Source organism: Python bivittatus, unplaced genomic scaffold (assembly GCF_059951505.1).
Source record: "Python bivittatus isolate LINGU-HERP-01145 unplaced genomic scaffold, Pbiv_v1 ctg000580_np1212, whole genome shotgun sequence".
Classification (NCBI taxonomy): Eukaryota; Metazoa; Chordata; class Lepidosauria; order Squamata; family Pythonidae; genus Python; species Python bivittatus.
In genome coordinates this window covers 9812198-9839526 of record NW_028277087.1, presented here as the reverse complement: position 1 = coordinate 9839526, position 27329 = coordinate 9812198, and the positions used below count along the sequence as shown (strand labels likewise).

General features: G+C 44.3%; 2 protein-coding genes across 5 annotated transcripts in view; one reads left to right on the top strand and one right to left on the bottom strand.

The window, feature by feature from the left end:
• Positions 1-14365, top strand: part of SSBP4 (single stranded DNA binding protein 4) — a 47493-nt gene extending 33128 nt beyond the window's left edge. Inside the window, exons 8-18 of one of the 4 annotated variants that reach the window (XM_007437176.3) lie at positions 309-378; positions 844-911; positions 1767-1834; positions 1986-2031; positions 2362-2397; positions 2586-2631; positions 6708-6775; positions 6919-6997; positions 8696-8724; positions 9267-9374; positions 9605-14365. In XM_007437176.3, coding sequence (XP_007437238.1) covers positions 309-378; positions 844-911; positions 1767-1834; positions 1986-2031; positions 2362-2397; positions 2586-2631; positions 6708-6775; positions 6919-6997; positions 8696-8724; positions 9267-9374; positions 9605-9634 — 648 coding nt within the window. In that variant the 3' untranslated portion in view covers positions 9635-14365. Of the gene's footprint in view, positions 1-308; positions 379-840; positions 912-1766; positions 1835-1985; positions 2032-2361; positions 2398-2585; positions 2632-6707; positions 6776-6918; positions 6998-8695; positions 8725-9266 lie in introns of all 4 variants that reach the window. The other 3 variants (XM_007437175.3, XM_015889644.3, XM_007437174.3) reach the window with 3 other exon arrangements.
• An 875-nt stretch (positions 14366-15240) lies between these two features.
• ISYNA1 (inositol-3-phosphate synthase 1) lies at positions 15241-26858 on the bottom strand. The gene is made up of 11 exons (XM_088149554.1): positions 26729-26858; positions 25721-25841; positions 24026-24187; positions 22227-22356; positions 21770-21963; positions 19932-20081; positions 18770-18985; positions 17456-17620; positions 17188-17301; positions 16701-16915; positions 15241-15812 (listed from the first exon to the last, which is right to left on the bottom strand). The coding sequence occupies exons 2-11, from the start codon at positions 25832-25834 to the stop codon at positions 15593-15595; spliced, it is 1680 nt and encodes a 559-aa protein (XP_088005680.1). The 5' UTR covers positions 25835-25841; positions 26729-26858; the 3' UTR covers positions 15241-15592.
• Between the last annotated feature and the right edge of the window lie 471 nt (positions 26859-27329).

Here is a 27329-nt window from a genome sequence, read left to right as displayed (position 1 = left end):
AACTGTAGTGAAAGAACAGAATCTAAAGAACATGTTGGAGCTTTTGGTATGTCAGTATTGCCATATGTTGGCAGTGTATAACATTGGAGGCATTACTTTTCATTCAACCTGTGTAGGCTGCTCAAAATTGCTCAGAAGGTTCAGATTTGGTCCCCAACCGGCACTTGAGGACCAAATCTGGTCCCCCAATTGCTAAATTTTACAACAGCTGCAGCTTATGGACGGACTTCAAAGATGGCCCCACATAAAGTGCATTGTTGATAAGTAAGTATCTATCTGATAAAAAACATGGATTTTTTTTCCTGCAGCCATCTATGGGTGTGTCTGGCCCTCAGCCTCTGCTGCCCAGTGCAATGGACCCAGCAATCCGATCACAAGGTGAGCAGTGGGTTAAAGTGGGATGAGTGCACCATCGGGGTGACAGAAGAATATGGAGCAAACAGAGAAATGAGATTAATGGTGCATCTCTTTAGAATCTATATCCATCAATTTCATAAATAAATGAGATAAATATAAATCTCATAAATAAATAAATAAATAAATAGTAGCTAGTGTATCTTATTTGGAAATTATTTGCATAAAAAAACACAAAAAGACTTCCAAATTGTTTCTGAATTTTTTGCATCCTTGCCACTTTTTTTCAGTAAAGTATGTGGTCATGTTTGATAAAGCAAATGCAAATACTGTAGACATGTGAACTTGTTCCTTTGGCTTCATTTAACTGCTTGAATGTACTTCTTTTTGAGGCTCCAGGTACATAGAGACTGTGATTCTACAGTTGCATCTTAAATATGTTTGATCTCCCCAATTCCCCTCTTTCCCCACTCCTTCTGCCACCAGTAGGGCATCCTAACATGGGCCCGATGCAGCGCATGACCCCACCACGGGGTATGACAGGAATGGCTCCACAGGTGAGCGCCCCAAAGTGGGGGATAGATTTTGAAACAAGTCAGTGGCTCTGGAAGTATTGTTTGATGCGAGTTTGTGATGATAGTGTGCGTGTATATGTGAATGGATGCAAGCATGCCCGTGTGAATACAAAATACGGTTTAGGAGCTCAGGGAGTTTCCTGACTGCTTGAAGTTCATAACTTAATTTGCATATCCCTTAAAACTGTTGCTCTTCTTTTCTTTCATTCAGTTAGAATAGCTTTGAAAAAAGAAAGTTTCAGGGTGAATTTCAAGGTGAATCTGAAGGGCACTGTATAACCCTGGAGTCCTGGGTTGTTTTATTTATACACACACACACACACATTTATTTATTTATTTACACACCCACACACATACTGTATACATACACATACTAGTGGTAAATATTTATATTCTGTCATTCCATCATTTATTTATTTATATTAAACATGTGCATGCCACTTCCATTAAAAATCGCACAGTGACTTACAGTAAGTGAACAGACTTCAAGGCAGTGGATGAAGTAGTATTAAATATCCAGAAAATATGAAAGCAAGGTCTTAAAAATCCAGGTTGAAACAGTTACAAAAATATAGGTTTGTTTTTCTTTTAACGGTGACAGCTAGTTATTGTTTGAACTAGAGGAACGAAATGGTTTGCCCTTAAAATAGTGACATGATGTTTATTATCAATGGTAGCAGTAATGGTAATAATACAAAGATCCTGACCTCTGTAGTAAATAGATGTATCCAGTTGTATAAAATCGGTGCTTATAGGTGATGAATGGCTGGGGTGGGAATCAGCAATGGCTGGCTTGTCTTCCATCCCCTAATCCCTTCCTGCTTTTTCTTCGTCCAGAATTATGGTGGTGGCATAAGACCTCCTCCAGGGTCCCTGGTTTGCCCTGGTATGCCCACAATGAACATGTAAGTGTTCTGCATTATTTCTCTTGGGAAGGGGTAGCCAAAGGAAATCAGGGAGACAGTTGTCTTTTCAACGGAGCAGGAGCAACACCACCCCTTCCCAGGAACCCTTCCAAATGTTGGAGAGGTCAGCATTGTACATTTTTCTCTGCAGAGCTCCGGGTATTCGAGGATCCTGGCCAAATATAAACACAAACTCGGTATGTCTGCTTTTTTTTTTTTTTTTTTTAAACAAACTTCTCCACAATTTGGAAATTCACAGTAGCTGCATTTACACGACAGACTTCACCAGGTTGGCGAAAAATGTAGTGGCTGAACTTGCACAACACACTAAACATGCTTGGTCAGAGTTTTTGTGGCTCAGCTTGTGGTGCACACTCAGCCGGTTTGGTTAGTTTGTGGTTCAGGATATTGTGCAGATGCCCCCAAATGGGTTAATTTGGTAACCAGGTTAAGCATGTCTTGTGAATGCAGCACATTCTGCTCCCCAGCAGCTGATTTTTTTCCTCTTTCCTTTCTACCCTGTTTAGGTATCCTATTCCTCATCTTCTCCTGGCAGCTATGGGGTGAGTTCCTGTACAGGTGTGCAAAGATGTGGGGTGGACTCCCTAGGCAAATCGAATTCAAGTCTTGATACAGGGCAGATGAATCTAATAAAAACTGGTTGCAAGGCATGGTTGATACGTTGTTGAGAATCGCTGCTCAACAAGGCAAACCCCAGGATCATGACCATTCTTTCTCTCTCTCCTCACAGGGAGGTGGAGGGCCCCCTGGCACCCCTCTCATGCCAAGCCCTGGAGGTAAGTATCCTGGATTATATTCTGGAAGGAAATTATTTCTGTATGCCCCATTTTTCTATCACATTGCCTCAGAAAGTCTTCCCTACCTTGGTGCCTTTCAGATTTTTGAGTTGTCAATACTTATAGTCCCTAGCCAACTTTTTTTTTTGCTCTATTTATTTAATAAGACAAAACAGAGAGAGTAAAAAAGAAACAAATACCAAAAAAGAGAAAAAATGCAATACAGGTAGTACTTGATTTACAACCACTTGTTCAGCAACTGTTCAAAATTACAATGGCAGTGAACAAGGGGGATTTACAGCCGGTCCACAAGGTTGTGGCTGTCGCAGTGTCTCCGCAGTCATGTGATCATGATCTGGGTGCCATTATGATGTCATAATGAGCTGCAGTCACATGATAGCCATTTGCGACCACCTCTGCCAGCTTCCCATAAGCAAAATCAGGGAGGAAGCTGGCAAGTCACTCCTTTAAGTCGCTACCGCTGTTTTTTCTCCCAAGGAGTCTCACTACTAGCACCCCCACCCCCACCCACAGCACCCCCCGCCTGCACTCTGTAGCACGCCTGCAGCACCCCTCTGCCTGCCCAGGGCCCCTGCCGACCCATCTGCACTCCCCAGCACCTGCCCGTAGTCCTCAACAGCCCGCCCATGTTTCCCAGCGCCCACCTGCAGCCCTCACCAGTCTGCCCGTGTTCCCCAGTGCCCGCCCGTGACACCCCCTGTGGCACCCGTGTACCCCTTGCACTCCTTGCCTGGGACTCCTGCTGTTCCCACTTAACAACCCCATGGTGCTGGGGTTACAACGGCAACCGGGATTGTTGGGATTGCCGTGGTTAAGTGATACGGTCACGTGATGTCTTTATGATTGCATCGCTTAGTGACAGCAGTCTCGGTTCCAATTTTTGTTGTAACCCCAGGACTACCTGTAACAATAATAACAGCGTAGATTTTATACATATAATATAAACTGTATATATATAAGGACTTTTCTTGCATATATAAATGTATATGTAACCTTGAGTCTTCAGTCCAGTGGACAACTGGGGCCATACATTTGTCTTTATAAAAAGACAATCTCTCGGCAGTAATAAGGGCACAGAGAATCCAATTCTGTTGTCCAGCTGTCAATTTCTACATAATAGATATGTAGTTCAAAAGAATATGTGGATCTGAAAATATTAAACTTTGTCTCAAATTAATTACTTCTTCCCAGAACATAATAACTTTAGGACATTGTAGAACATGTGTTTTAATGAAGCATTATTTTGATTGCCTCTCCAGTAACATGATTATTTACTCATTCTTTTTCTGTACAAACACAGGTTTAGTAAGTGCAAAACATTAATTTTGTTGTAGAAGCTGTAATCTGAGATCTAATGCGGTTTTTGCTATTAAGAGTAAAACATTTTTTATTCTTTAGACAAAATGGGGGTCTCCCTTACTAACTTCAGTATTTCAGTTTTGCATATCAGATCCATTTATTGATAACAGATATTTATACAGTACAAACTGTGGGCTTTTTGATCGTGTGGATTCATTGATCCCTTCTAATAACTTAGATGTGTCTGAGGCTACAAATGCCACAGATCCAAATTGAGATACCAATAAACGTTGTAATTGTAAATACTGCCAGTTGGTGTCAATTAGCAAATTTTTCTTTTAACATAGAAAATGATTAAAAACTCGTGTTATCATCCATAAGTTGATCTAATGTAAAAATCCCAGTATTCGTTCAGATCTTTCATAAAACTGTTGTTGTTTTTAATTAATTTTGAAGCCTGGATTACCTCATTGGGTTAATGTGACATGACAAAAGGACCAAAACATGTTTCCAGAAATAATATACTACAATTTTCAAATTGATATAATAGTACAGCAATACAACAAATTTATATTTTTGAACCCAAAACAATCCAGTTAGTTAAAGGTGTTATATATAAATACAGTGGTACCTCGGGATACAAACACCTCTACTAACTAACTTTTCGGGTTACGACCAGCTCCGGCCGCAAAAATTTACCTCGATGTGCGAACTCCGCCTCGGACAGCCATTTTTCTGCCCCTGACACGTGGTCCGCGGCCATTTTTCCGCCCCTGACACGTGGTCGCGGCCATTTTTCTGCCGTGCGGCGCCTGGCCGTTTTCGCACCGCACCACGCCCAGCTGTTTTCGCGCTGCGGTGCCCAGCTGTTTTTGCACCGCGCTGCGCCTGGCCGTTTTCACGCCGCACTGCGCCGCGCCCGGCCGTTTTTGCGCCGTGCCGCGCCAGACCGTTTTCGCGCTGCGCCCGGCCGTTTTCCCGCCCCTGACGCGTGGTCTGCGGACGCCAGAACGGATTAACGGTAATTACATTGAACCTTATGGGAAAATTTGCTTCAGGGTGCGACCAAATTCGGAGGGCGGAACGTATTAACCAGATTTACATTGAACCCTATGGGGAAATTTGCATCGGGTTACGACCAACTCGGGATACGCCCAGAGTCACGGAACGGATTAAGTTCGTATCCCGAGGTACCACTGTATTCCAAAAGGGCCCAAGAAGGAGAATTTGCACTAAGTGAAGACAACCAGAATTTGATACTAGTCAAAAGGTATGCATAAATATGATATAATTCAAGATTTGCAAAACCAAAAACCCCATCTTTAACAAACAGTTGTATCTTTTTCAAAAATATCTTTGAAATTGAAGAACCCCATAGACATTTTCAAAACAGTGTACTGAGTTTTTGAAAATGATTTCTGGATATGTATATAGGAATTCTATGCAAAATATAAAGAACCTTGGGAATTATACTCATTTTAAAAGTATTTCTCCTATTCCAAAGGGTAAGGTTAATGACTCCCATCTATCAGTGTCGACAAAAACCTCTTTATATATCTTACTCATATTCAGATTAATTATATGAGAAATATTGCTTGGGATAAAAATGCCTAAACAATGATCAATTCCGTACATATACAAACACGATAAACATTATGCAAATCTTTACCTATAGGCATCAATTCTGACTTAGACCAGTTAGCAGTATATTCCACAATTTGACCAAAGGCAGATAGACCAAAGCTGTATTATTGATTGTACTTGTACCAAAAACACAATTTGACTATTGATCAGATAGACCAAAGCTGAAAGAGAAATACGATTTATCGTTTATATTCTAAGGAATTGTGTAAAAACCCATGGATATTATAATCTTGTTTTAGTAGCACAAGCTAAGGATTCTAAACAAATATCAAAGGGGAAAGTGAGCATCCATGCCTAGTGCTTTTATAAAGTGAAAAGTAGTAAAAAAAATACTATTTCACTTTGAATTTGGGAGCCTTGTAGAAAACCCACTTTATAAATTCTTTTGGAAATTCACATTGCCTGTAAATGTTATCAAGGGCCCAGCCAACATGCAAATTGGAGGTTTAGAGTAAAAGCAATAGGTACATCAATTGGGACGGGGGAGATTACTGCTAAATGTGATGGGCTTCTTCCTGTTTTTTCACTTCTAGGTCAGAAAAACCATGTAGCCACTAGGTCTTATCTGGGTTAAGCATGTTGTGGAAACATAGCCACTGAGAAAGAGAGAAGTACCTGTGGTGGGGGAAGGCTGTTTTTTTCTACTTGGACCCTTTCTTTCTAAGAGGACACACACACACACCAACTAAACTAAAGGAGGTTGTCCAGGAGTGCCTCTGCTTTCTAGTACTTCACATTCTTTTCTTGGAGGACTAGGGTCTGCTTAACCTTAGTCTAGCTGTTATGCTGGACTGTAATTAATTTTCAGATTAATCTATAGGTCAAGCTAAGGCTCTCCTCCAGTGCACAATATGGCTTAGCATATTGTGCATTAGAGAAGCTTCTGATGGCTACACTTTGGAATGGAGCTCTGGACTAGGTGGGCTTTTGACCTCATTCAGCCAGATTTTAATACCTTGGGATGAAACCTCCATTTACTGAAGCAGTATATCTCTGAATACTGTGGAACTTCATGTCCTGCCGATGGGCTTCCTAGAGGTTTCTAGATGGCCACAGTGTGAAAAGAGAACAGCTTGACTACTTTTTCTTGTAATGTCCTATTCTTGTTTCAGACTCCACCAACTCTAGTGAAAATATGTACATGATGAACTCTGTTGGCCCTCCTCCAAGCCGGCCTGGGGTAAGTGCCTACTTCCTGCTCCCTCCCTGTTGCTGGATGATATTTTATGATAAAAACAAATATGCTTCTTCCTCCTGGAATCTGTCCTTCCTAATGCTTTCTGTATTTCTCTTCTCTAAATGCTCTCTGTGTACAATGTTTAGTTCTCCATCGGGCCAAGTCCAGAAGGTCCAATGGCTGGGATGAGTGCCATGGAACCTCATCATATGAATGGATCCTTAGGTAAGTATGGACCTGCCTGCAGGGGTGGTCATGGATGATAAAATCCAGAATAACTTGGATCTGTTTTAGTGAGAAAAGGGAGCACAAATGTATCATTTCAAAGGATGGGGGGGAGGATGTTCCAGAACTCTTCCTCTCCCCCTCTTTCTCCATGTTGTTGTGTCTGTTGGGTTCTCAATGTCCCCTTGCATGCTAAAAGAGGTCAAGTCAAGTCGAGTATGATTCCTGATGATTTTAGGGTACGTCCATAATAGTTTTCTTACCAAATAATACAGAAATGCTTTGCCATTGGCTTCCTTCAAGAAATTTTTTAACTTCCCAATCTAACCTAGAGATGTGAAATCTTCTGATGGTCTCCCATCCAAGTACTGACCAGCTCCAACCTTGCTTAGCTTTTTGAGATCAGCCAAGGTCAGCTTGGTGCTGACTTGAGCAGGGCTACCCATTGTAGACCATTGGACACCAGAACAGATGCTGACTCTGATATCTTCCAGTTTTAATTTTGGCAAAGGAAGATGAAGAATAACTAAGCCCAGAGGACATGCCATTTTGGTGTACTTAATCCTTTTCCTATGTAGTGGCTTTTCTCACTGACCTCCAGATGTGCTGGATCACAACACCCATCACCCCCAACCAAGACAACATTTGATGTGCTTGCAACTGAAATAATTGTACGTTTTTCCCCTTTTGATCCTTTCCCTCCCCATGCATATGAATACAATCTTATTTTAAAGGAAAGGAACTTGTGGCCCTTCACCCCAACCAGAGTGGTGAGGGATGCTAATAGTTTATAATTCCAATAACACCTGGATCCCTTTAAGTATCCCATCTTGTTATAATGGGTATCACTGTATTATTATTGTTTTCTTATTGTTATTTCAGCTCCATTCCTCCAGTACCATGAAGGATTTCCCCGCCATCCACGGAGGGGAGGGCAAACCCTTCAATGGGCTTCAGGAACATTTGAGAACAAAAGGGCTGCCTGCCAGGAGGATTTCAGTTCCGTGCAGAGCTGAAATCCTTCAGCGCTTTCGCTCTGCCTGCTTAACAACCTGGGAGATTGGTTAATGACTGCAACCAGGAATGCCTGGATTGCGGTCGTTGAGTAAGGCAGTCACTTAGTGGTATCTCACTTAATGACTACTTTGCTCACCAATCGAGATTCCAGTCCTAATTGTGGTCATTAGGCGAGGCCTACCTGTATAAGAATGTAACTTTAGATAACTTTAGATGCATGTTGAATTGGCCTCCTAAATTCAGGAGCTGTGTAATAGCTGCCTTTATTCAAAGAACTCTTGGGACTGGCTGACGTTTTGCAGAGCTTATTCATTTTGGTCCCTGCTCTGAAAGCACTGTGAAATGGCACGATTGCAGATCATCAAGTTGCTTTTGAGGGTTTGGGGAAGTAAAATTATGATAGTGTGAAAGGGACTGTCTAGCTAGATTCAAGAACCGAACATTAACATCCCATTCAGGGGAAGGTTTGAGGAAATATATAGGTTTTATAAGACTTAAAAACTGATAGTGATGGGAGCTGACATTCTATACCTCTATAAAGTCCATTGGCAGAAAGTTTTTGTTGGCAAGAATTTCTGTTGGTTAAGTGGAAGCTTCTGGGTATCTTGGTATCAAGATTCTTCCAGCCTGGTAGAGACCACCTAATGGACTGGTGTTTAACTGCCTCAATTCTCATTGCAGGTCCAGGTGAAATAGATGGGATGCCCAAGGTAAGGGCTTCATCATGGTGCATCTTCCAGGGGGTGGGCAGGAGTTCCAGAGGCCCTGGGGATTGGAAGGGGATCAGGAGAGTATATATGGTTCTAAGGGGGAGCATATCTACTCTGTGGGATCCTCCCGAAGTAGAATCTCTCTCTGAGTCTCAGGAATGAAGAGAGTCAATTGAATTCCCCAGTATTTAGTTTCCCTGATATTGAGGGTGTGGTATTTGACTGGGAGGGAGTCAGTTTATCCTGTACAAAACCAGGGTTTTTCTAGGACTAACTCTATCTAGATTAATTAAGCAGGTTATTTGTGTGTGAGAGAAAGTTCCTACAACATTATTCCGCTATGACCTAGTTAAGCCTATTGTGCAAACAGAATCCAAGAATATTTTTATAAGGTCCAGAAACTTGCTTTTTTTAAAAAAAAGCCAACCTTTTCCGCATGCTGTCTTTTCAACAGTGCTGTATAACCCTCTCTTAGAATGTGTCCTAATCACAGTTCACGTGTGAATTGCCTGTTTTTCCCTCTTTTATTTCTGATTCTCAAGAATTCCCCGGGTAGCATGGCTGGCATAGCTAACCCACCGGGCACCCCGCGTGATGACAGCAGCGGTGAGATGGGCAGCAGCTTCTTAAACCCCTTCCAAAGCGAGAGCGTAAGGGCCTGCGTGGAGCGGCGGCCGCGGAGGGGGCGGGGATCTCGGGGGGCACGCGGGGGGCGGGGCACCCTGTGGCAGGGTCGGACTGGGCTGCCAGTGCCAACAGCTAACAGCGCCATCTCATGCTGGAAGCAGCAGCTGTCAGAGGTGTGAAGAGGGGGCCGGTGCCCCCCCTCCATGATGGACCCTTCCTCTAATGCTGTGGTGTCTCCCATCTGTCTCCCCAGTATTCGCCCAGCATGACTATGAGCGTGTGACCCGGCCCGGATGCCCAGTCCCAGAGGAGCCAGACTGATGCCCCCCGGGGGTCTTAATCCCCCTGTATTTAATAACAGCTTCCCTTGATTGCTAGTCTCAGCCCCCCTGCCCCCAGTCTGGACTGTTGATCCCCGCCCAGGTCACCACCCACCCTCTAATTGGTACTCAATAAACTGTAGTGACGTGAACGATTGTCACTCAGCAAGTGGGACAGCTGAAGGTTTGCTATGCTGCTCAAGTGGACAGTTATGAAAGGGAGGGAGCTGCACCCCTCCTGCTGGACTGCAGCATCCCCCACCCTGAGGGGTTTATGATGGTGCCCTTGGACATTGGGACTCTCGTCCACCCTGCGCCTTTGGACTTTTAAATTCTGCATTGTAGCAGGAACGGTTGAGCTGTTGGGAAAGCTCCATCTCGGTCTCCGTTCTTAAAACTAGTGATACGGTTGGGGAAAAGGCATGTGCTTCAGGAAAAAGTGGTTAAGGGGCTCTTCTGGAGTCTTGATATTCAGCGGGAGGGCTAGAGGAAGCCAGAAGGCCCCTTTTGGCAAGTTTGGGAGGTAAATGGGGAAGAAGTGGTGGGTGGAAGTTGACTGCTACAAACTGAGATGGAGTCTGGCTTAAAGTAGATTTGGGGATGAAGATGTGTGGATTTGGCTGTCAATGCAAAAGTGCTCTCGATATTTTTTGAGCAACGGGCAGACTACCTTCTCCCCTAATTGCAGCCAGCTTCAGTTTCCTGCCTATGTTCGTTGGGCTAGAAAGAAAAATAGCAAAGTTGTTTCCTAATTGCACAGACTTCTGTGGAAGTATTCTTGATTCTGCCCATATCGGTTGGCAGAGACTGTGTGGTACCAATGCTATAGGGGGCAAAAAGGACACCCTAAAATTGAGCTCAAGGTGAATTTGAGCTTGGTTCCTGATGACTTCACAGAAACTTCCATGTTGTTTTCTTGGCAATAGCATGGAAGTATTTTGCCACTGCATTCTATGGGATGTATTTTCAACTTCCTACAGCCTTGGGATTTCCTAGCAGTCTCCCATTCAGGTATTAACCAGGCTAAAATCTGCACAGCTTCCAAGCCTAGAGAAGGTCAGCCAGATGCTGCCACCAGCTGACCCACCAGTTGCTATGCAAACACACAAATTATTATAGTAATTACTGTTTTTCTCTTTCCCTGCATCATGTTTTTAGCTTTTTTAGTTTTTTCTCCCTTGAATAGGGTGTTTTAAACACCTATGGCATGTTTTCTCTTTCCCCTCTGCCATCAGTAACAGAAAAAGAAACTTAGCTTAAGAGAACTTTATGGCAGTCAACAGAGGTGCACATTAGCAGATTTCCCTTGTTCTGTCTTCCATCCCTTTCAGCTAGGAAGGTAAAGGGGAAATGCTATGAATGACTTGTAAAAAAAAGCTAGACCTCCATCTCTTCCCAACACTAACAAGCAAGAATATAAAGATACTACACCTTTGACTTCAGCTGTTTCTCTCCAAAGTCAGTCCTCCATCTGTCAGCTTTCAGATACATCCTATTACAATTCCTGCCACCATAGCTGGCAACTTTGGATGTTGGGAGTTGAAAGCTAAGACCTCTGAAGGGCACCAAGTCAAGGAAGCCTACTGTACTTATATGTCAGTTAATACATTGGCAGAGACCTAATCCTTTGGCCTGTTCTCACACCCGTTATCAGAGGAACACATCCTTTGTGGAAAGTCTGTCCTCCGGGATGGATAGAGATGAGCTGGCCCTCAGAATGGACAGAACAGGAGTAAAGTCTCCTTTGAGTTTTATATTTTGGCAACAACGTGAAAGTGATTTACTTTGGGGAGAGTTGACTCCCCAGTCTAGTCTATAGTTTTGGACTGTTCTGAAGCTCTCACATCCAAGTGCTAAGCAGGTCCAACCTACTTAGTGTTTTTTTTTTGAGAGCCACCATGTTGGCAAAGGGCTTCCACCAGCCAAAACTAAGAGTCACAGCCCAAGTGTAGTTGATTTGTTTGGGTGTAGGCAACACCTTGCTCAGTTCAGGCATTCCAGTCAAAACTGGATGGATAGCTGGGCAGCTTTTGAGCTCATCCAGCCAAGGGGAATCCACCATCTCCCTCACTGGTTCCATTATCAAAGGACCCTTCCAGCTGGGAAGTTTTCTCAAACATGTAACCAGAGTTTGTCTTCTTGTGTCTTAAGTCCATTCAAGCTACCGAGGTCTTGACCTTCAGTGGTACTTCAGGAGTGCCATCATAGTTCCCCTTGTTTTTTTCTCAAGGCTTAATACACCCAACTCCTTCAGTCTCTTCTCATAGGACTACGGTCCGGGTCAGCCCTATGAGCAGACCCAATCAAGAAACAGGAAGACTGGAACTATACTTTATTGATAGGCTACAGTAACAGAATCTTGCAAGTCTGCCCATGTTTTCCCTCCCAACCCTCTTATACCAGAGGGGAGCCAGTCTGAGTCTTGTTCTTATGCTTTCCCAACTACCTGGGCTTAATGCATGCTTCAGCACCTGTTGTTGTTCTAACGGCTTTTCTGTGTCTTCTCCAAGGTCATCTCCATGGCTCCCTACAGTTCCTGACCCCTAATTATCCTTTCCCCCGTTTTTTGAACTCATTCCAGTTTGTCTCTGTTCTTAAAATGTGGTGTCCAGAACCAGACTGAACAGCAATACATGATCATTATTATCGTCATCACTATCATCTGCAAGCTGAGATGCCTGATCCCAACTTTTCCAAAAAGTATTGGGATCTTAGATCTTGGCTTTGGGAGCAGCAAAGCTTAAAAAAAAATAGTTGAGTCATTCTGTTTTGCTTGGTTAGGTGTGAATGGATATAACAGTTCATAGGCATTGAAAAGGAGGCAGATGAAGAACGTGCATTGTAATGTGACACAAACTCTGCCCCTCAGTATTTGCCTGCAGTGTCATGACACCAGTAGGAAAGGGCAGAATTTCCATTGTGGTGTCCCTACATATTTTGATATTGTAATTAGGCATGGATGCCTGTATTACCATTCACTAAAATAATCAGCATAGGTCCTGGGCTGGATTTGAAGTTTGAGAGACATGCTGGAAGAGGACACATATAAAAGTGGGCATAAAAACTATCTCACTTTATCTCTGATTCAAATGAATTGAAGATAGGTTGATTTTTCCATGTGCCTGATGGAACCAGCTACCATCTCCTATCACATTAACAAAATTCAGGGGCAGCTTTTACAGGGGCTTTTAGTGAAGTTGTAGATTGTGCACTCCCTGCTTTAGATCTTTTCACTGCTAGTTCTGGATTCTTCCATTAACTCTTTCAAATGCCGTTCTTCATCATCTGCTTCATTATAGCCCACCAGCCCTTGTTTCCTGTTCCTCTTCCAAATTGTGCCGCATGGGCTAGTGCTATATGCTATAAAAGTAGGAGGCACTCTTTAAGCTTGTCTCATCAACACAAGAGCAGCTCTGGCCATGGAGATCCAAGTGCAAGAGAGACAGATTTAGAATGGGTTACCTCTCTGAGCCCATTACTGTTTCAGGAACATTCACTCTTCCCACAAGCCTACGTTGTCAGCAGCTGAACTTAGGTAGGGACAAAGACACAATCTACGTGTCACAGTTATTTATCAGTTGATCCCAATCTTTCTATCCAGCTCTCCTTGGAAGCAGCTATAGTCCCACCTTCCCAGCATAATTGGAACACGATGCTGACTCTCTCTCCCACCCACCACCGTCATTATAAAAACTTTAAGGATTCCTACAGTTGGGAATTGGGGAACTCATGTCAGAGCTGTGTCCGTTACCACGTTGAGGAGAAACAAGTACATTCCGTGATAGCAATGCAAAAGGCAGAATCTATTTTTTTCAACAGTTTATATGAAAATGGGCTCTTCTCATTCTAATCCTCCCCCAGAACTTTAGCAAGGGGAGGGCTCTTCTGATCATGTTCCCATTTCTACCTAGTCATTCTGTATTTTCCAAAACCATGTTTACACCCAACACTTCCATACCTCCAGGATGTGTGTGATCTTTTAATAGCAAATTAATTATATGTAAAGTAAGGGTTTGGATTGTATATTCCCACTTGGTACAAAACTTCCTCCTCAATTTAACCTGGATCTATGGATGGGGGATAAATTTCCTCAGCTGGTATCTTAATAACTTATCAAGTTGATAGGCAGCAGAGAAAACAAATCTTTTGCCGGGAGGGTATTTCTGCATCTCAGAATTTTATAATGTAGCTTTCCAAAAATTGCAAGGAAAAGCAAATATAAAAATGTATGTAAGGAAAAATGGTATGTAAAAAATTAGGCAAAATTGTATATCAAAATGTAATTGTTTTAAAATTACAAGTGATGCAGAAACAGAACCAAATTAATTTGTGGCTGAAAAAAAATGAATCAAATTCATATTCATCCATTCTTACATAACTTAACACTTTTGAAGTGTTGGGGTTTCACAGCTTTTGTGTGATTGTAAAAAGTATATTGGGGAGAAGAGAGATGATTGATTCTTCTCCTTTTTTCTGGGTTTGGGGTCAGCTTCTGCTCAAACTTAAAGAATGGGGAAGAAGGCAAATTTGCTGCCCCAGTCCAGATCCAAAGGATTACAGCATCAGCTTGGGCTTTTTTTCATTGTTATTCTGTGTAAATAAAATACCATTTTTGGAGGAAGTCATTGAATTTTTAAGGTTTCCAATGAGAAAACTTGCATCAATAAATGTAATTTGGATTTTTTTAAGAAAAAGTCTACAAGTGGTTTGTTGTTTCCCATTCAGCAAGCAGAACAATCTGTTATCTTCCCCCAGGGGACCAACTCTTATACTGCTAGATAAAACCCAAAATTCAACTAAGCCAACATCTGGTGGCCAGACACCAGCAGGAAGCCTCCAGGCAAGGAGATCACTTTTTTCTTATTTGAATCCTAGCAACTCATTTTCAGTTTGAGCATAAGGGCACTGTAGATCAGAGCAGGAATAAATTGAATACAACCTCTGTCTGCTATAGGAAAGAGCCAGTCAGATCCCCATGGATATTCAAGAAACTCCTTCCCTCCTGTGCTAATCACCAAAGGCACACCGTTTCTTAATACTGAAGCTGTATTTAGCCATCCAAAGATCAGTTTGGTTCAATCAACAGATGCAGATTTAAAAAAAAAAATTATGTGCCATCAAGTGGGTGTCAACTCCTAGGAACCACATAGATCAGCCTTCACCGGATGGTTTTTTTCTAGTTGTCATTTACAGGATGTATCATATGGGTTTTCTATAGGGTGTGCAAACCATGGAGGTCTGTGTACAGGTAATCCCAAGGTTAAGAACACCCGGTTTAAGGATGACCCATAGTTAAGAACGGAGCCTACTATACCAAAATTTGAGTTAAATACACAATGATTTGAGTTAAATACACAATGGTTCAAGTCCATTACACAATATGACTTATACAGTATTATACAATAATACTGTTCTCGCTCACATATAAATGCGACTTAAGGACAGACCTTGAGAATGGAATTCGTTCTTAAACTGGGGACTGCCTGTACCAGAAAGGGTTAAGGAGGTAGCCTTAACAAACAATGGATGGTTGGAGGTTGGTATCACAAAGGAACCAGGCCCTCTCATCTTTATTCTTTCAATGTGTTTATTCTGATGTCACCATATAAAAAAGGATAGCCAAATCAGTCTAAATTTCTGAGCTAGATGAAAGAGATTCAAGAGATGACTATAGTTACATCTTATTATTTCAAACATTCAAGCATTCAAATTAAATTTAATTCATAACAGATAAGGACACAGAAAAAGAAGGTACACTGCCTGTCCCCAAAATACAGCTTTTCCACTACTACTACATAAAAATCTAAGTAACCAAATACAAAAAAGGTGGTGGCAGTGGTCAACAAGGCAGACAGTCCAAGTTGTAAGTCTGGTCTGGTTACCATGCAATGTTGGCTAGCAGTGGGGCATGCTATGGGCTTCTAATTTTGCAGGTCAATTAAGTGGCTGTGAACATTGGGGTCTGGGTGGCCATTGCTTTCAGTGGGACCCACAAAGCCATTCATGTGGGGGGCTGCCTTTTTAGGAGTGGCTGGCCAGGCTGGAGGCAGAGTTGAAGGGCCACGCTTTGCACAGCCCCACGGTCTCTGGGTCTTATGTTCCAGCTGCATGTGGTTTTGAGGCGGGAGCCCCACACAGGCCCTGTGGAAGGCAGGAAAAGACCCAGGTTAGCATACCTTACTTGCAAACAGTCACCTCCCCCCCCCCAAAAAAGTTTTAAATCTCCAATCAAAAGGAGATGGCGGCTTATAACATGCAGGAAAAAAGGGGCTTTCTTCTGCTTGTAAGACTCAAGGGGAACCATGAATTAAACCTGTTGGCTGGGAGATCTATGACAGAGAAGTAGCACAAGCTTTAAGGAACATTGCCATAAAACACAGAGTGCCTTCTGGCTTTTCAGAAAGAGTTGGGTACGTTCACAGAAGTGGGTGTAACAGCAGCTAGTAACCATGAGAGTGAGACAAAATCTTTGTGTGGAGGGAGCCTACCTCCAAGTATCAGGTCCTCAGGGAAAACAGGAGGGTTGTTGTCTGTCCAGCTAGAAATACGTGGGAAGTGGAGTGCTACATTTTAAGGTAAAGTTAATGGATTTAGGAGATGGTAGAGGGCCTGAAAAGGGAGAAACCAGAGACCCGCAAGGAAGACGTGCACAGGGTTACCATGGTGATTCAAACCCAGTTCTCAGCAGGCCCAGTCAGAAGAGATGCCGGAGTTGCTATGGTTACCTTCACAACTCATCCTGGCAAGGAGGTTAAAAGATGCAGGGTAGAAAGGAAAATGCTCATGTGGTAGCAAAGGGCAGCTGGGACTGCATCCATGTAACCAGAGCCCTGGTGCATCTTTCACAATCTTGAGGGTTTGTTTAAGCCTCAAAAACTAGCCTAAAAATATGCCAGATTATGAAACCATGTACACAACTCAAGTGAAGTAGCACACGCAGCAAGTGCAGATTTCCACTGTGACACAAATGCATGATATAACTGGTTGCTGCCAAGTTATGGGATGGTTATCCAAGTGGATTGCAGTTACCTGAACAGGTTCTCAATGGCAGCCCGTTGGCGGAAGAGGGCGTTGACCACTGGAGCACCTTCAGGGACAAGGGGAGCCTTGCAGAGGAAGCTCAAAAGGGACAAGACGCTGTGAAGGGGCTCCGGCTTGACATCTCCTATGCCCACTTGGATCCGTTGGCAGAGCTCAGCCAGGATGACCAAGTCCAAGATTATGGGAGCGGCCAGTAATGAATCCTGCAGAAGGAATCAGGAACACAACTTTGAAAGTTGACCCAACATGATCGTTCTTTCATCCTCAGGTGCAGGAATATGCACCAACTTCCTAAATTCAGAATTGGCAATTATTCCCTGCCTGTGGGCTAAGCAAGAAATGGGACACTTCCTTCCACCCTCCCACTATTCAATTCTTAAATGGGGATGCTGGAGAAAAAGATCCATAATTTCCTCTACAATGTAGGATTTCCAGAACATCTGCATCACATGGAACCCAACAGCTTTTCACCCACCTCACACATATTATGAATGACGATGGTGTTGGTCCCCCCCAAAGCGATCTCCGATGTGTATTCATCTAATGCTCGCTTGCTGTCACCAGTGTAGGGCACATACTTGATCACCACCTGTCCAGGGAGTGTGCAGTGGTGTCTATGAGCAAGCAACAAGTAAATAATCCCTTGCAGCCAGAAACGATGAGCACCCCCCATATGCACACACACACCACCCAGAGGTTGGCACACTATTGTGCCCCAAACCACACCACTGTCTCCCACTCACGCAGTGATCCGGCTGTTCCCCTGGCCCGTACAGGACAGGGTTTGATTGCACCATGTCATCCACCACGCTGCTCTTGGAAATTTCCTTGGCACGGAACTGAGCTGGTGCAGACAGGTTCCTCCCATCATTATTGCCCAAGTGGTTGTAGCTAACAATAGAGACTGGCTGTAAGAAAGGAAAGATAGCAGTTGTTGAAAACTCAAGGTTATTAGTCCTTTTTATGAGCTTCTGGGAAAAGCAGAGAGAAAAGAGTGTCTGCTACTTCAATCATAAACATGCAGCAAAGCCATGACTCTACTTACTGCCATGCCAACTCAGCTCAGTTTGGAAGATTAGAGTGGCGCTTGCGTTTCCCTTGAGGTCAAGTTACAGAGCCACCTTACCTTTGCACATAGCTTTTAATGAAGGGGGTAGCAGAGACCAGAGATCTCCCCTGGTCATTTGCAGATTTTTTCATTAATCTCTCTCCAGCTCTTCTGCTATTCCTGAATTTCATTTACTAAAAGTCAGAGATTCCCATTTCAGACCCAGCACCAGTTTCTAAGCCAACCCGCCTTGAACCAATCCTTTCCAGATCAGTTGGCCTATCACACCCATCATCCCCAAATTCAGCCAAAGGGCAATATGACTGCAAGGGGATGGGAATGATAATTCCATGCATTGGGGGGACACCAGGATGGAAAAAAATTGCCCATAGTCAACCAGAGATTCATAAGCCACCATACTTTGGATTTGTTCTATCTGAAATTGGCATAAATTTAACAACCTTTTGGGGGTCCTGAAGTTCACACACCATTTGAACTACAAAATATTGCAGCAGCAAGGATTAATGGTGCTTGGGATTGTGCAGAACACATTGCTCTAACATTCATTGAGTTTCCCATTTTTTACCCTGGTCCGGTGAACAGAATTCTTGCTGGGTTTGTGATATGAAAATGTGTAAAATGGGTCCAGCAGAGATCATACTAAAGTTACAGCAAGGGTGGGAAAATCTATGCCACCTCCATCTGTTTGTAAACTACTGTTCCCAACATCCTTCACCATAAACCATGCTGGCTGGGGTTGCTGGGAGCTGAAATTCCTCCACCTAGAGCAGTGTTTCCCAACCGTGGCCACTTGAAGATGTGTGGACTTCAACTCCCAGAATTCCCCAGCCAGCATGGCTGGCTGGGGAATTCTGGGAGCTGAAGTCCACACATCTTCAAGTGGCCACGGTTGAGTAACACTGACCTAGAGGTTGGCACACATATTGCCCAATCTTAGAGCACAACCATCAAATCAAAGGCCATGTCCCATCCCACTGTCATCACTCACCTTAATGCCAGAGCTGATGAGGAAGTCCACCAGGACCGACTTGAGCTTTGTCTGACCAGATTTGAAATCATCTCCGGCTATAAAGACCCCCTGCTGGATAGCAAGCTCAATAACTCCTGGCACAAAAGTGTTTTGGGGAGAGCCATTGATGTAGGCACAACCTTCCAAGATGCTTGCCACAGCAAAGAGTGTAGAAGGAGAAACTTCCAGGCCAGACTGGAGGAAAGCACCAAGAGGTCAGTTGGTCAGGAGACTGAAAGACAGAGAGACCTCCTCCTCTGCTCTCCACCCCAGAGACCCACATCTTCAGTAAACTATTCAACCTTGGAGATGTTGGAAATGTCTGTAAGTTAGAGCAGACAAGATAGAACAGGGCAGTGGCCGTTGCAGAAGGAGGACTGAGATACAATCTTGACAGGATTGCTGGTTCACACATTGTATCAAGCCAAGGTACAAGCCAGCTAGAATTGGCTGGGTTCACTGATCACACTAAAGCCAAAAGACATGAATATGTTTTTTATAAACCTAAGGAAAGTGAGTAATATGATCCTTTTTGGTGAAACCAGAAAGTCCAAGCATAATTTCAAGTTCTCAGATTGTCTGGGAATACTGGAAATTGTAATACTGACAAATCTGGAAAAAACTGGATCGGACAAGGCTATACAAAGTAATCACAGTTAATTAAAGCTGAATATTTCTCTTCCTCAACCTTTGCTAAAAGTGTATTCCTTTAAAACTGTAGGCTATTATATCTTCTGTCTGCAAAATCTGTATCTTAACTATGTTCCACAGCTAAAAATTAAAGTGGGTGTAATTTGAGGCATACCTACACTGCAATTATAAGTTGGTTTTTCAAAACATTTTAACCTTCTTGGCATAGCCAAATAACTCAGAAAAGATGTGAAGATACTGAGTTCTTTCATTAAAAAGTTCTAGCTCGTTTGTTGTGTGTGACTTGGGGGTGGGGTAGGAGAGAAGGGGGCCACCAAGCAAAAATAATGGGTTTTAAACTGGTTTGGATTTGTAACCCTTAGCTGCCTAATCTCCATCCTACATATCTTTAAAACATAAAGCTCAAGTTAAAGAAAAGGAAAATCCATTTAAGGATCAAGAATTTGCACTGGATGAAAGAAAGAAGGAGACAAATACGCCCGTATCTCACCTCAATAGCTTGGAGTAAATTGCTAGCTGTATCATTCACGCCAGGCTGGATATCACAGAAGCGCTCGGTGTTGGCTGTCCAGAGGACAATCACCTTCTCCACCCCACTGGAGTTCTTGAAGTCCTGGATATCATGGCGGATCTGAGCCATCTTTGGAGGAGCATATGGAGAACATAGGGAAGTAAAATGTCAGATCCTAACCACAAATGATAAATGAGCAGCTGGACTGCTGCTTTTCACCAAGACCTCATTCCAGAAAAAAGGAAAACCAAGCATACCAGATTTCTAATCAAGACAATTAAGCCAAGCTTTCTAAATATATCCTGGATGCATCACAAACAACTGCCCATCAATTTAGGTCCAAATAAGCAGGATCTAAACTGAGAAACTGCCAGTTCAAATGTCCCAACATCTTTCAATAAACCACTCTCTTCCCCCCATTTGAAATAAGAAGATAGCATCCAGACTGAATAGCATAATACGCACTGTATACTACCCACCAGGGAAAATCCCTGGATAAAAGTAAATAAATTGGGATTTAACTAAACTAGGCAGTTTAGATTATATATAGTCCTGCTGTAACATTAACACCCTCAAGTTTTAAATTTCTGTTTGGTGCCTAACAAATTTAAGGCACTGCCAACAATGCCAACAATTTCCAAGCAAAAAAACTCCAGCAGCAACTGATGAGAAAGGCCTCTTATAGAGATGGAACCACAGAGACTGCATGCAAATGGGTGGAGATGATACTAGGCTAGATGGCCTTGGGCAGCTTCCTGGTTTAATGAACAAAGATTTAGCCAACTATGTTATTCCCCTGGAGCATCTGGGCCTGTGTATCAGTGAAGGGTGGCAGACATGCCAAGTTTAATCTCCAAGAACTTCAGGTGAAAGGATCTTTAAGGTGAGAAAAACAGTTCATGACCTGCTTTGCAGGCTCATTGAAAGCACACATAACTCCAAAGTAGAGCATCTCCAGGAGAGCCAGTTTGGTGTAGGGGTTAAGGCACTGGGCTAGAAACCGGGAGACCATGAGTTCCAGTCCCGCCTTAGGCATGAAGCCAACTGGGTGACTTTGGGCCAGTCCCTCTCTCTCAGCCCTGGAGAGAGGCAGTGGCAAACCACTTCCAAAAAACCTTGTCAAGAAAACTGCAGGCACTAGTCCAGGCAGTCGCCAGGAGTCAAACACTCACTCGAAGGTATCTCCCTCTCCAAAAAAAACATCTCTTTTGCAGGCTGAGAAAGTCAGCTTGGTCTAATGGCTACACTGGACATAGCAGGGAAGTCCAAATTCCAGTCCTGCCTTAGTCATGGAGGTCAGGTGGGTGACTTTGGGCCAGTAACTCTCTCTTAGCCCTGGAAAAATGCTCCCAAGAAAACTGCATGGACTTGTCCATCTCGTAGCCAAGAGTCAAGACTTGAAGGGGGGCACCTGCAGGCTGAACAGAAATGCAAAAGCTGATGTCCAAGGAACACGTGTATCTCCCACAAAGCCCTGAAGGAAGTGCCCCAAGAACACTTCCCAAAATTGTCATTCAAAATACCAAATGGTATTTTTACTGCAGAAATACTCATATTAACTCTATTTAATTTAATTTAAATTCAGTTTTGACTTTAATCCAAACTAATGTAAGCCTGGCCCTGCCTATTTAAGGAGTGAGGCTCTTGGCACCCCAGTAGAAGACCAAATGTGAATCTCATCTCACAAAAGGATGTAGGTTAGAAAGGCCCTTTAAAACAGGTCTCTGTTAACTGCTGCAAGAATGAATATTGAGCTAGATGGATCAAGGATCAGATTTGGAGTAACTTTACGCCTTACCTTTGTACCTTCTACTCACCTGCTCAGCCCTGCTCCCAGTCAGAACATTGTCAGCTCTCTCCCCCTGATTGGCAGCAATGAACTCAGGGATGTAGATGGAAGGCCGAGGCTTCAGGCCTATCATGTGGGGACGGAGCTGCTCTTGGAGGGGCCAATCCAAGACCTGGGCCCTGCGCATGGCATCAGCCAAATTCATGGAGGAGATGTCCCAGCCTAGCAGGATGGGAAAAAAGGCGAATCTTTTAGGAACAAACATCACCAGTAAGAAGCCATCCCATCCTCTATCTTAAGAAGGCACAAAAAATGTGCTTCCAAAATTTGGGCATTAATCCTCAGGCCAATTTCACAACATGACCTTCTTCCATTTTTTTCTTTAATTTGACTGATCTCCCAATTAAAGTTTGCAACTTTAAAAAGAAGGCAAACAGACCCCCTTCCCTTGACTTTTTTTTTTTTTTTTGCAAATCAGCACTTACCATCAAAAACAATGTCATTAGGATGTACCATTGGGAGCATATCACAGAAAGGAATATGGACGTCTCCAGAGGGACCGCTCCCCAGACACACCGTGGATGCTTGTAAGAGAGAGCCATAGTAGTTGGCATGCTGGGGGGCAGAAGTGGGAGACTTGGCATCAGTATGGGCAAAGAGGGCGAAGCATTCAGTGGAACTGCCTAATGATCTTTTCCAGTAGCAGAAGTACAGACTACTTGCTTTTTATATTAAATTTTAGAAGTCTAGAGTTGGAAGGGCTGCCACTGACTCCAACCTGCTCCTGAGGGCCAGAATCCAAATTAAAGATACTGTATGCTTTAATTTGGCCTTCTAATCTCCATTTGAACACATCTAGGGAAGAGGAGCCCATCATCTCTCTGGATAATTGTTCCCACTGCAGAATAGGCATTATTCAAGAACTTTTAGGAAGCTCTTATTGTTAGGGGGATGAACTGTGATCCTCTCATTTCCACTTCAAAAGGTTTCAGTGCAGTTGATGAGAATGGCTTAATATTGCTTGAGACACTGGAGAACATGCCTGTCTCATCCAGGACAGGTGGGGAGCACAGTTGGACAGCAGCCATTTTTGTCCAGCATCATCAGGTCCACCAGATTATACACTTTTTTGAGTGTGCCTTCAAGTCAGCACTGACTCCTGGCGACTGCCTGGACTAGTCCCTGAAGTTTTCTTGCCAAGATTTCAGAAGTGGTTTGCCCTTGCCTCCTTCCTAGGGCTGAGAGGGGGTGACTGGCTCAGTCACTCAGCTGGCTTTGTGCCTAAGGTGGGACCAGAAGTCACCATATCCCAGTTTCTAGCCTGGTGCCTTAACCACTAGACCAAACTGGTCTCATACGCCCTTTTATTTTATTTACAAAAAAAGTTAATGGGAAGGTGCCTGGTCCCCACAAACCTACGAAGCCATCACTTTATATGTGAACATCATTCACTGTTATTCCCCCCTGCCTAAATTATGATCATAGATGTCTTTCAAATCACATTTCAGCAACAAATTTAAGAGGGGATATTTATTTCTCCCCCTCCCCCATAAAATTAAGGTTCTTCCACTGTCCAGGTAAGGATTTACTCAGAAAGAGAAGTGAATTGTTATATTTTCACCTTTAAATGTACCCTATCAGCTTCCCACTTTTCCTGCTAATCATAAAAATACAGAAACATCCTGTTATATACGATGTTAAAGAAAAAGCATATAAAATACTAATACACAAAATTCTGACTCCCTGAAAGGGAGGAATATTATAGATGGATCTATACATAGGAAGACCCATATATTTCTTTACTCTGATATTTAGGACTAGGAGGGAGAGATGATCCCAAACTTCTTGAACTCAAATTTTTGGGCTATAAAAATTGTAATTTTTTTTTTTTTAACTCTCATTAAAATTGAGTGTCACAGTCACTCCAGACAGTAGGGTAGGATATTTGATCAGTCCTGTTAAAAGCTGTTTATGAGACCTGGTAGAATATCCCATGTCTATGTTTGGTTTGGCGAACCCTCTCGCTAGATCAGAGTTCCTCAACCTTGGCAACTTTAAGACGGGTAGACTTCCACTCCCAGAATTCCAGCCAGCCTTGGGAATTCTGGGAGTTGAAGTCCACCTGTCTTAAAGTTGCCAAGGTTGAGGAACCCTGCACTAGATGAAAGACAAGCTAAAAGCTCATTACATTTTGCAGACTATAAACCAGTTTTCTTGCTCCCAATTTAAGTCCCTCTCAGAGAAAATAACACATAACAACCAAGAATCTGAATGGCTCACTCACCTTTTGACCCCTCTTGGTCATCCAGGAGAGACCCAGCCTATTGGCCAAAACAGCAGCAGTCACCGTTGTGCCGTTGTTTCCCCCCCAGCCAACAAGCATCACACCCAGCTTGGGGACCTGCAGGCCTGTACGGAAAGTGAGATTGGTCGAGGATGGCTTGACCTGTGAAAACACCCCACCGAAGAAACCTTATGAGAGCAGAAGGTCAGTGAGGATAGAAGGACTCAGCAAGATATGCTAACTCCAAAACAGAAAATCATTCCCATTTCCACATGCACACCATTTGCCATTATTTAGAGCAGTGTTTCTCAACCTTGGCAACTTTAAGGTATGTGGACTTCAACTCCCAGAATTCTGGGAGTTGAAGTCCACATACTTTAAAGTTACCAAGGTTGAGAAACACTGATTTAGGGGAACAATTAGAATAATAGCTCTAAGTTCCAGTGGATCAGAGGATACTTCGTGTTTAATCCTGGCAGCAGACTCCCCCAAATTCTCTTCTTCTCCCTGCCAACAAAGCTCCCACACATGAACAATGCTTAAAATCGTGCAGAAGGTGCTTAATTCAGCTGGTTGAGCCATCTGCTTCCACTTAGAAATGATACTCCCAGATTTTATTTTGGTCAGGTTAGCTGAGGCATCAAAAGGATGGCAGAACAAGCTCCCCGTTGGCCTTTGTTGCTGCTCTGCATTCTTCTTCTCCCCTAAGAGTTCCTAATCTATCTCCAAGGCCTCTTCCCAAGTTATGCGCCTGCTCCACAAAACAATCCCATCTTCAGGGTTGGTATACAATTCTATGCCTCCCCACCAAACGGACCACTCCCCCTGTTATGTCAGAGGAACTGACTGACAAGCATTCCAAGAGTTTTATTTCCCAAGCAACTGGAATGTCTGCAAGCTTTCTGAATTAAGAGCTTAACTTTCATAAACAGTGGGCAACACAGAGGCCTAAAGCCGGTAACTTACAGAAAAGCTTTGAAACTCCTGGAGGATTTTTTCCCCCCGTTTTAGTTTTGTACCACTCTGTTTATATTCGGATACCTAGGATAGGCAACCAACTGTTGCAATCTGAATTCTTGTCCGCAATTCCTGCCAGCCACCAATTCTCTTTTCCAGAATATTCTCTGCCATCTTCTTTCTGCTTTTCCAGCCACACCACCACTAAACAACAGTTACCTGCTCCGTACTCACTGAATAGATTTGGGGATTTTCTCCCTAAAATTCTTTGCATTTCTGCAAACTGTGAAGTTCAGCAGAGGTTGTCAGTATTACTTTCTAACAATGGTGCTGTTTGGGTACGTAACAACTGAGAGAACTTATTACTGTTATTATCATCCTCTTCCTCATGAACTAATGCTTTTGCTGTAAGCTTCCCCACAATGCCCTCCATATGTTGGACTTTAACTTTCATAATCCCCCACCAAGCACTGGCCAAAGCTGAGTGTGATTGCTCCATCTGACTTTAACTTTGTATTTTCCCATTGGGACCACAAATTGCTTTGCTTTTTTTTAACGGAGAAAAGACAGAGCATACACAGACATACATATAGCCTATCACAAAACTAGTAATTTAATTCTTAACTAGGAAAGCAGAAAGGAGAAAAATATCTTGGGTACCCAGCTTAGCTTTTGCCAATGCTCACACCCCCTTTTTCTTCCATCCACTCTCTCCTAGCCACTGGGCCCCCACCTTACCTTGGTGACACCATTCTCCTGGCAGACCTGTACTGTGCCATAGCTGTACTTAGCCTCAATGAAATCCTGCGTGTACTTCACATCTGGGCTGTCCACTAGAAATGATGTTGCCATGTTTGTGCTGGACCAGGAAGGATGGGAACAACTGTGTTAGCCAGAAGCCACGGAACTTTTCCCCTTGAGTTAAAATTGGACACTGTGAGTGAGAGTTACTATTCTGTTCAGCTGGAAAGGCAGAACATCTCCCTAGGACAGGCAGCTTGCACAGTCCCTTGGCTGAAGGGGTAAACAATGAGCCTGCCTCAGCCCAGGCTGCTTAGAAGGCCTTCGCAGCAACCCATACAGAGACACGACAGGCAAACTCTCCTCTACTAAAGCCATACTTTTAAATACCACCTTAGATTATTTCTCAGGATATGCAGCCTGTACGTGATCGGTGTTAGAAATCCCCTCTAGACTCCCAGGATGGACCGGGAAAGGTTAAAGGGGGGCAGGGAAGGGAACACGAGGGGGGGTCTTCGGGAAGGGGGAGTGCCTTCCGCAGGTGGCGGCGGAGAGCAGAGCAGCACCTGAGCTCTCCACCGAGATCCCCACCTGCGTTTTCTACTACCGCCAGCTCACTTCCTATGCCAGCCCACGAGGAGAATGGAGGGCCCGGCCCGGCGCTCTCCACAGCCACTAGACGGCCGCTCCTCCTTTCCTTTCTTTCCAACCGAGCGGCCAGGTCGCCGCAAAGGTCGGAGCCCGGAGAGAGGCACCGCGCCCCCGGGGGAAATGCCACCCACCCTCCGTCCTCTCCCCCCGAGCGAAGCGGCTCCCTGCCTCTTGCCGGGCGCCCAGCTCCACTTGCCCGCTCTCCCCGGGCGAATTCCAGCATTACTCCGGGGCGGGAGGAGAAAGGGCGCCGCTGCTCCCCTGCTCGAGCGCCAGGCGGCCGCCCTCCTTCCCTGCCCCCCGGCGAGGCACGCCGGGCGCCTCCGGCTTAGCGCGAGACCCCCGCCGACCCACCTCGAGCTGCAGCGCGCGGTAAATCCTATTCGCCGCTCCACGGCGCCGGGGTTTATCGGACCTCAGGCCCCGCCCCCCGACGGCTCCGCCCTTTCGGAAAAATCTCCATCCTCTCCTGAGCATGCTCCGGTCGCCCCCCACCAGCCCCCGGCGCCGCCGCCGCCGCCCCTCGGCCCTCTCGCCGGCACGTGCTCTCGGCTCCGGTGCGCCGGGGCCCCGCGCTTGCACGCCCCTTCTGGTCTAAGGCTCGGTGGGAGCGCCGCACAGCTGCCTCCCCGGCCCGCTGGGAAGAGGGAATAAGGAGCAGAGTTCGGTGTGTCTCTGGATAGGTCAAGCTTGGCTGGTAAATCCTGCTTAGAATTTGAATGGGAAGCCCCTAAAAAGTCGTGGGTTGGGAAGGTGGGCTGCCCTGCTGGAAGAAGACAGTGGCGAAGCTCATGTGCTGCACACAGACACGCACGCGCCCTCTCCCGTGGATGCATCTGTGAAAGCATCAAGAGTTAAACTCAACTAGGAGAAGGCTTTACCCACGTTGTCTGGGGCAGGAGATCAACCCTAGGAGAAGGTGGGGTTGATCTCCTGCCCCAGACAATGGTTACTT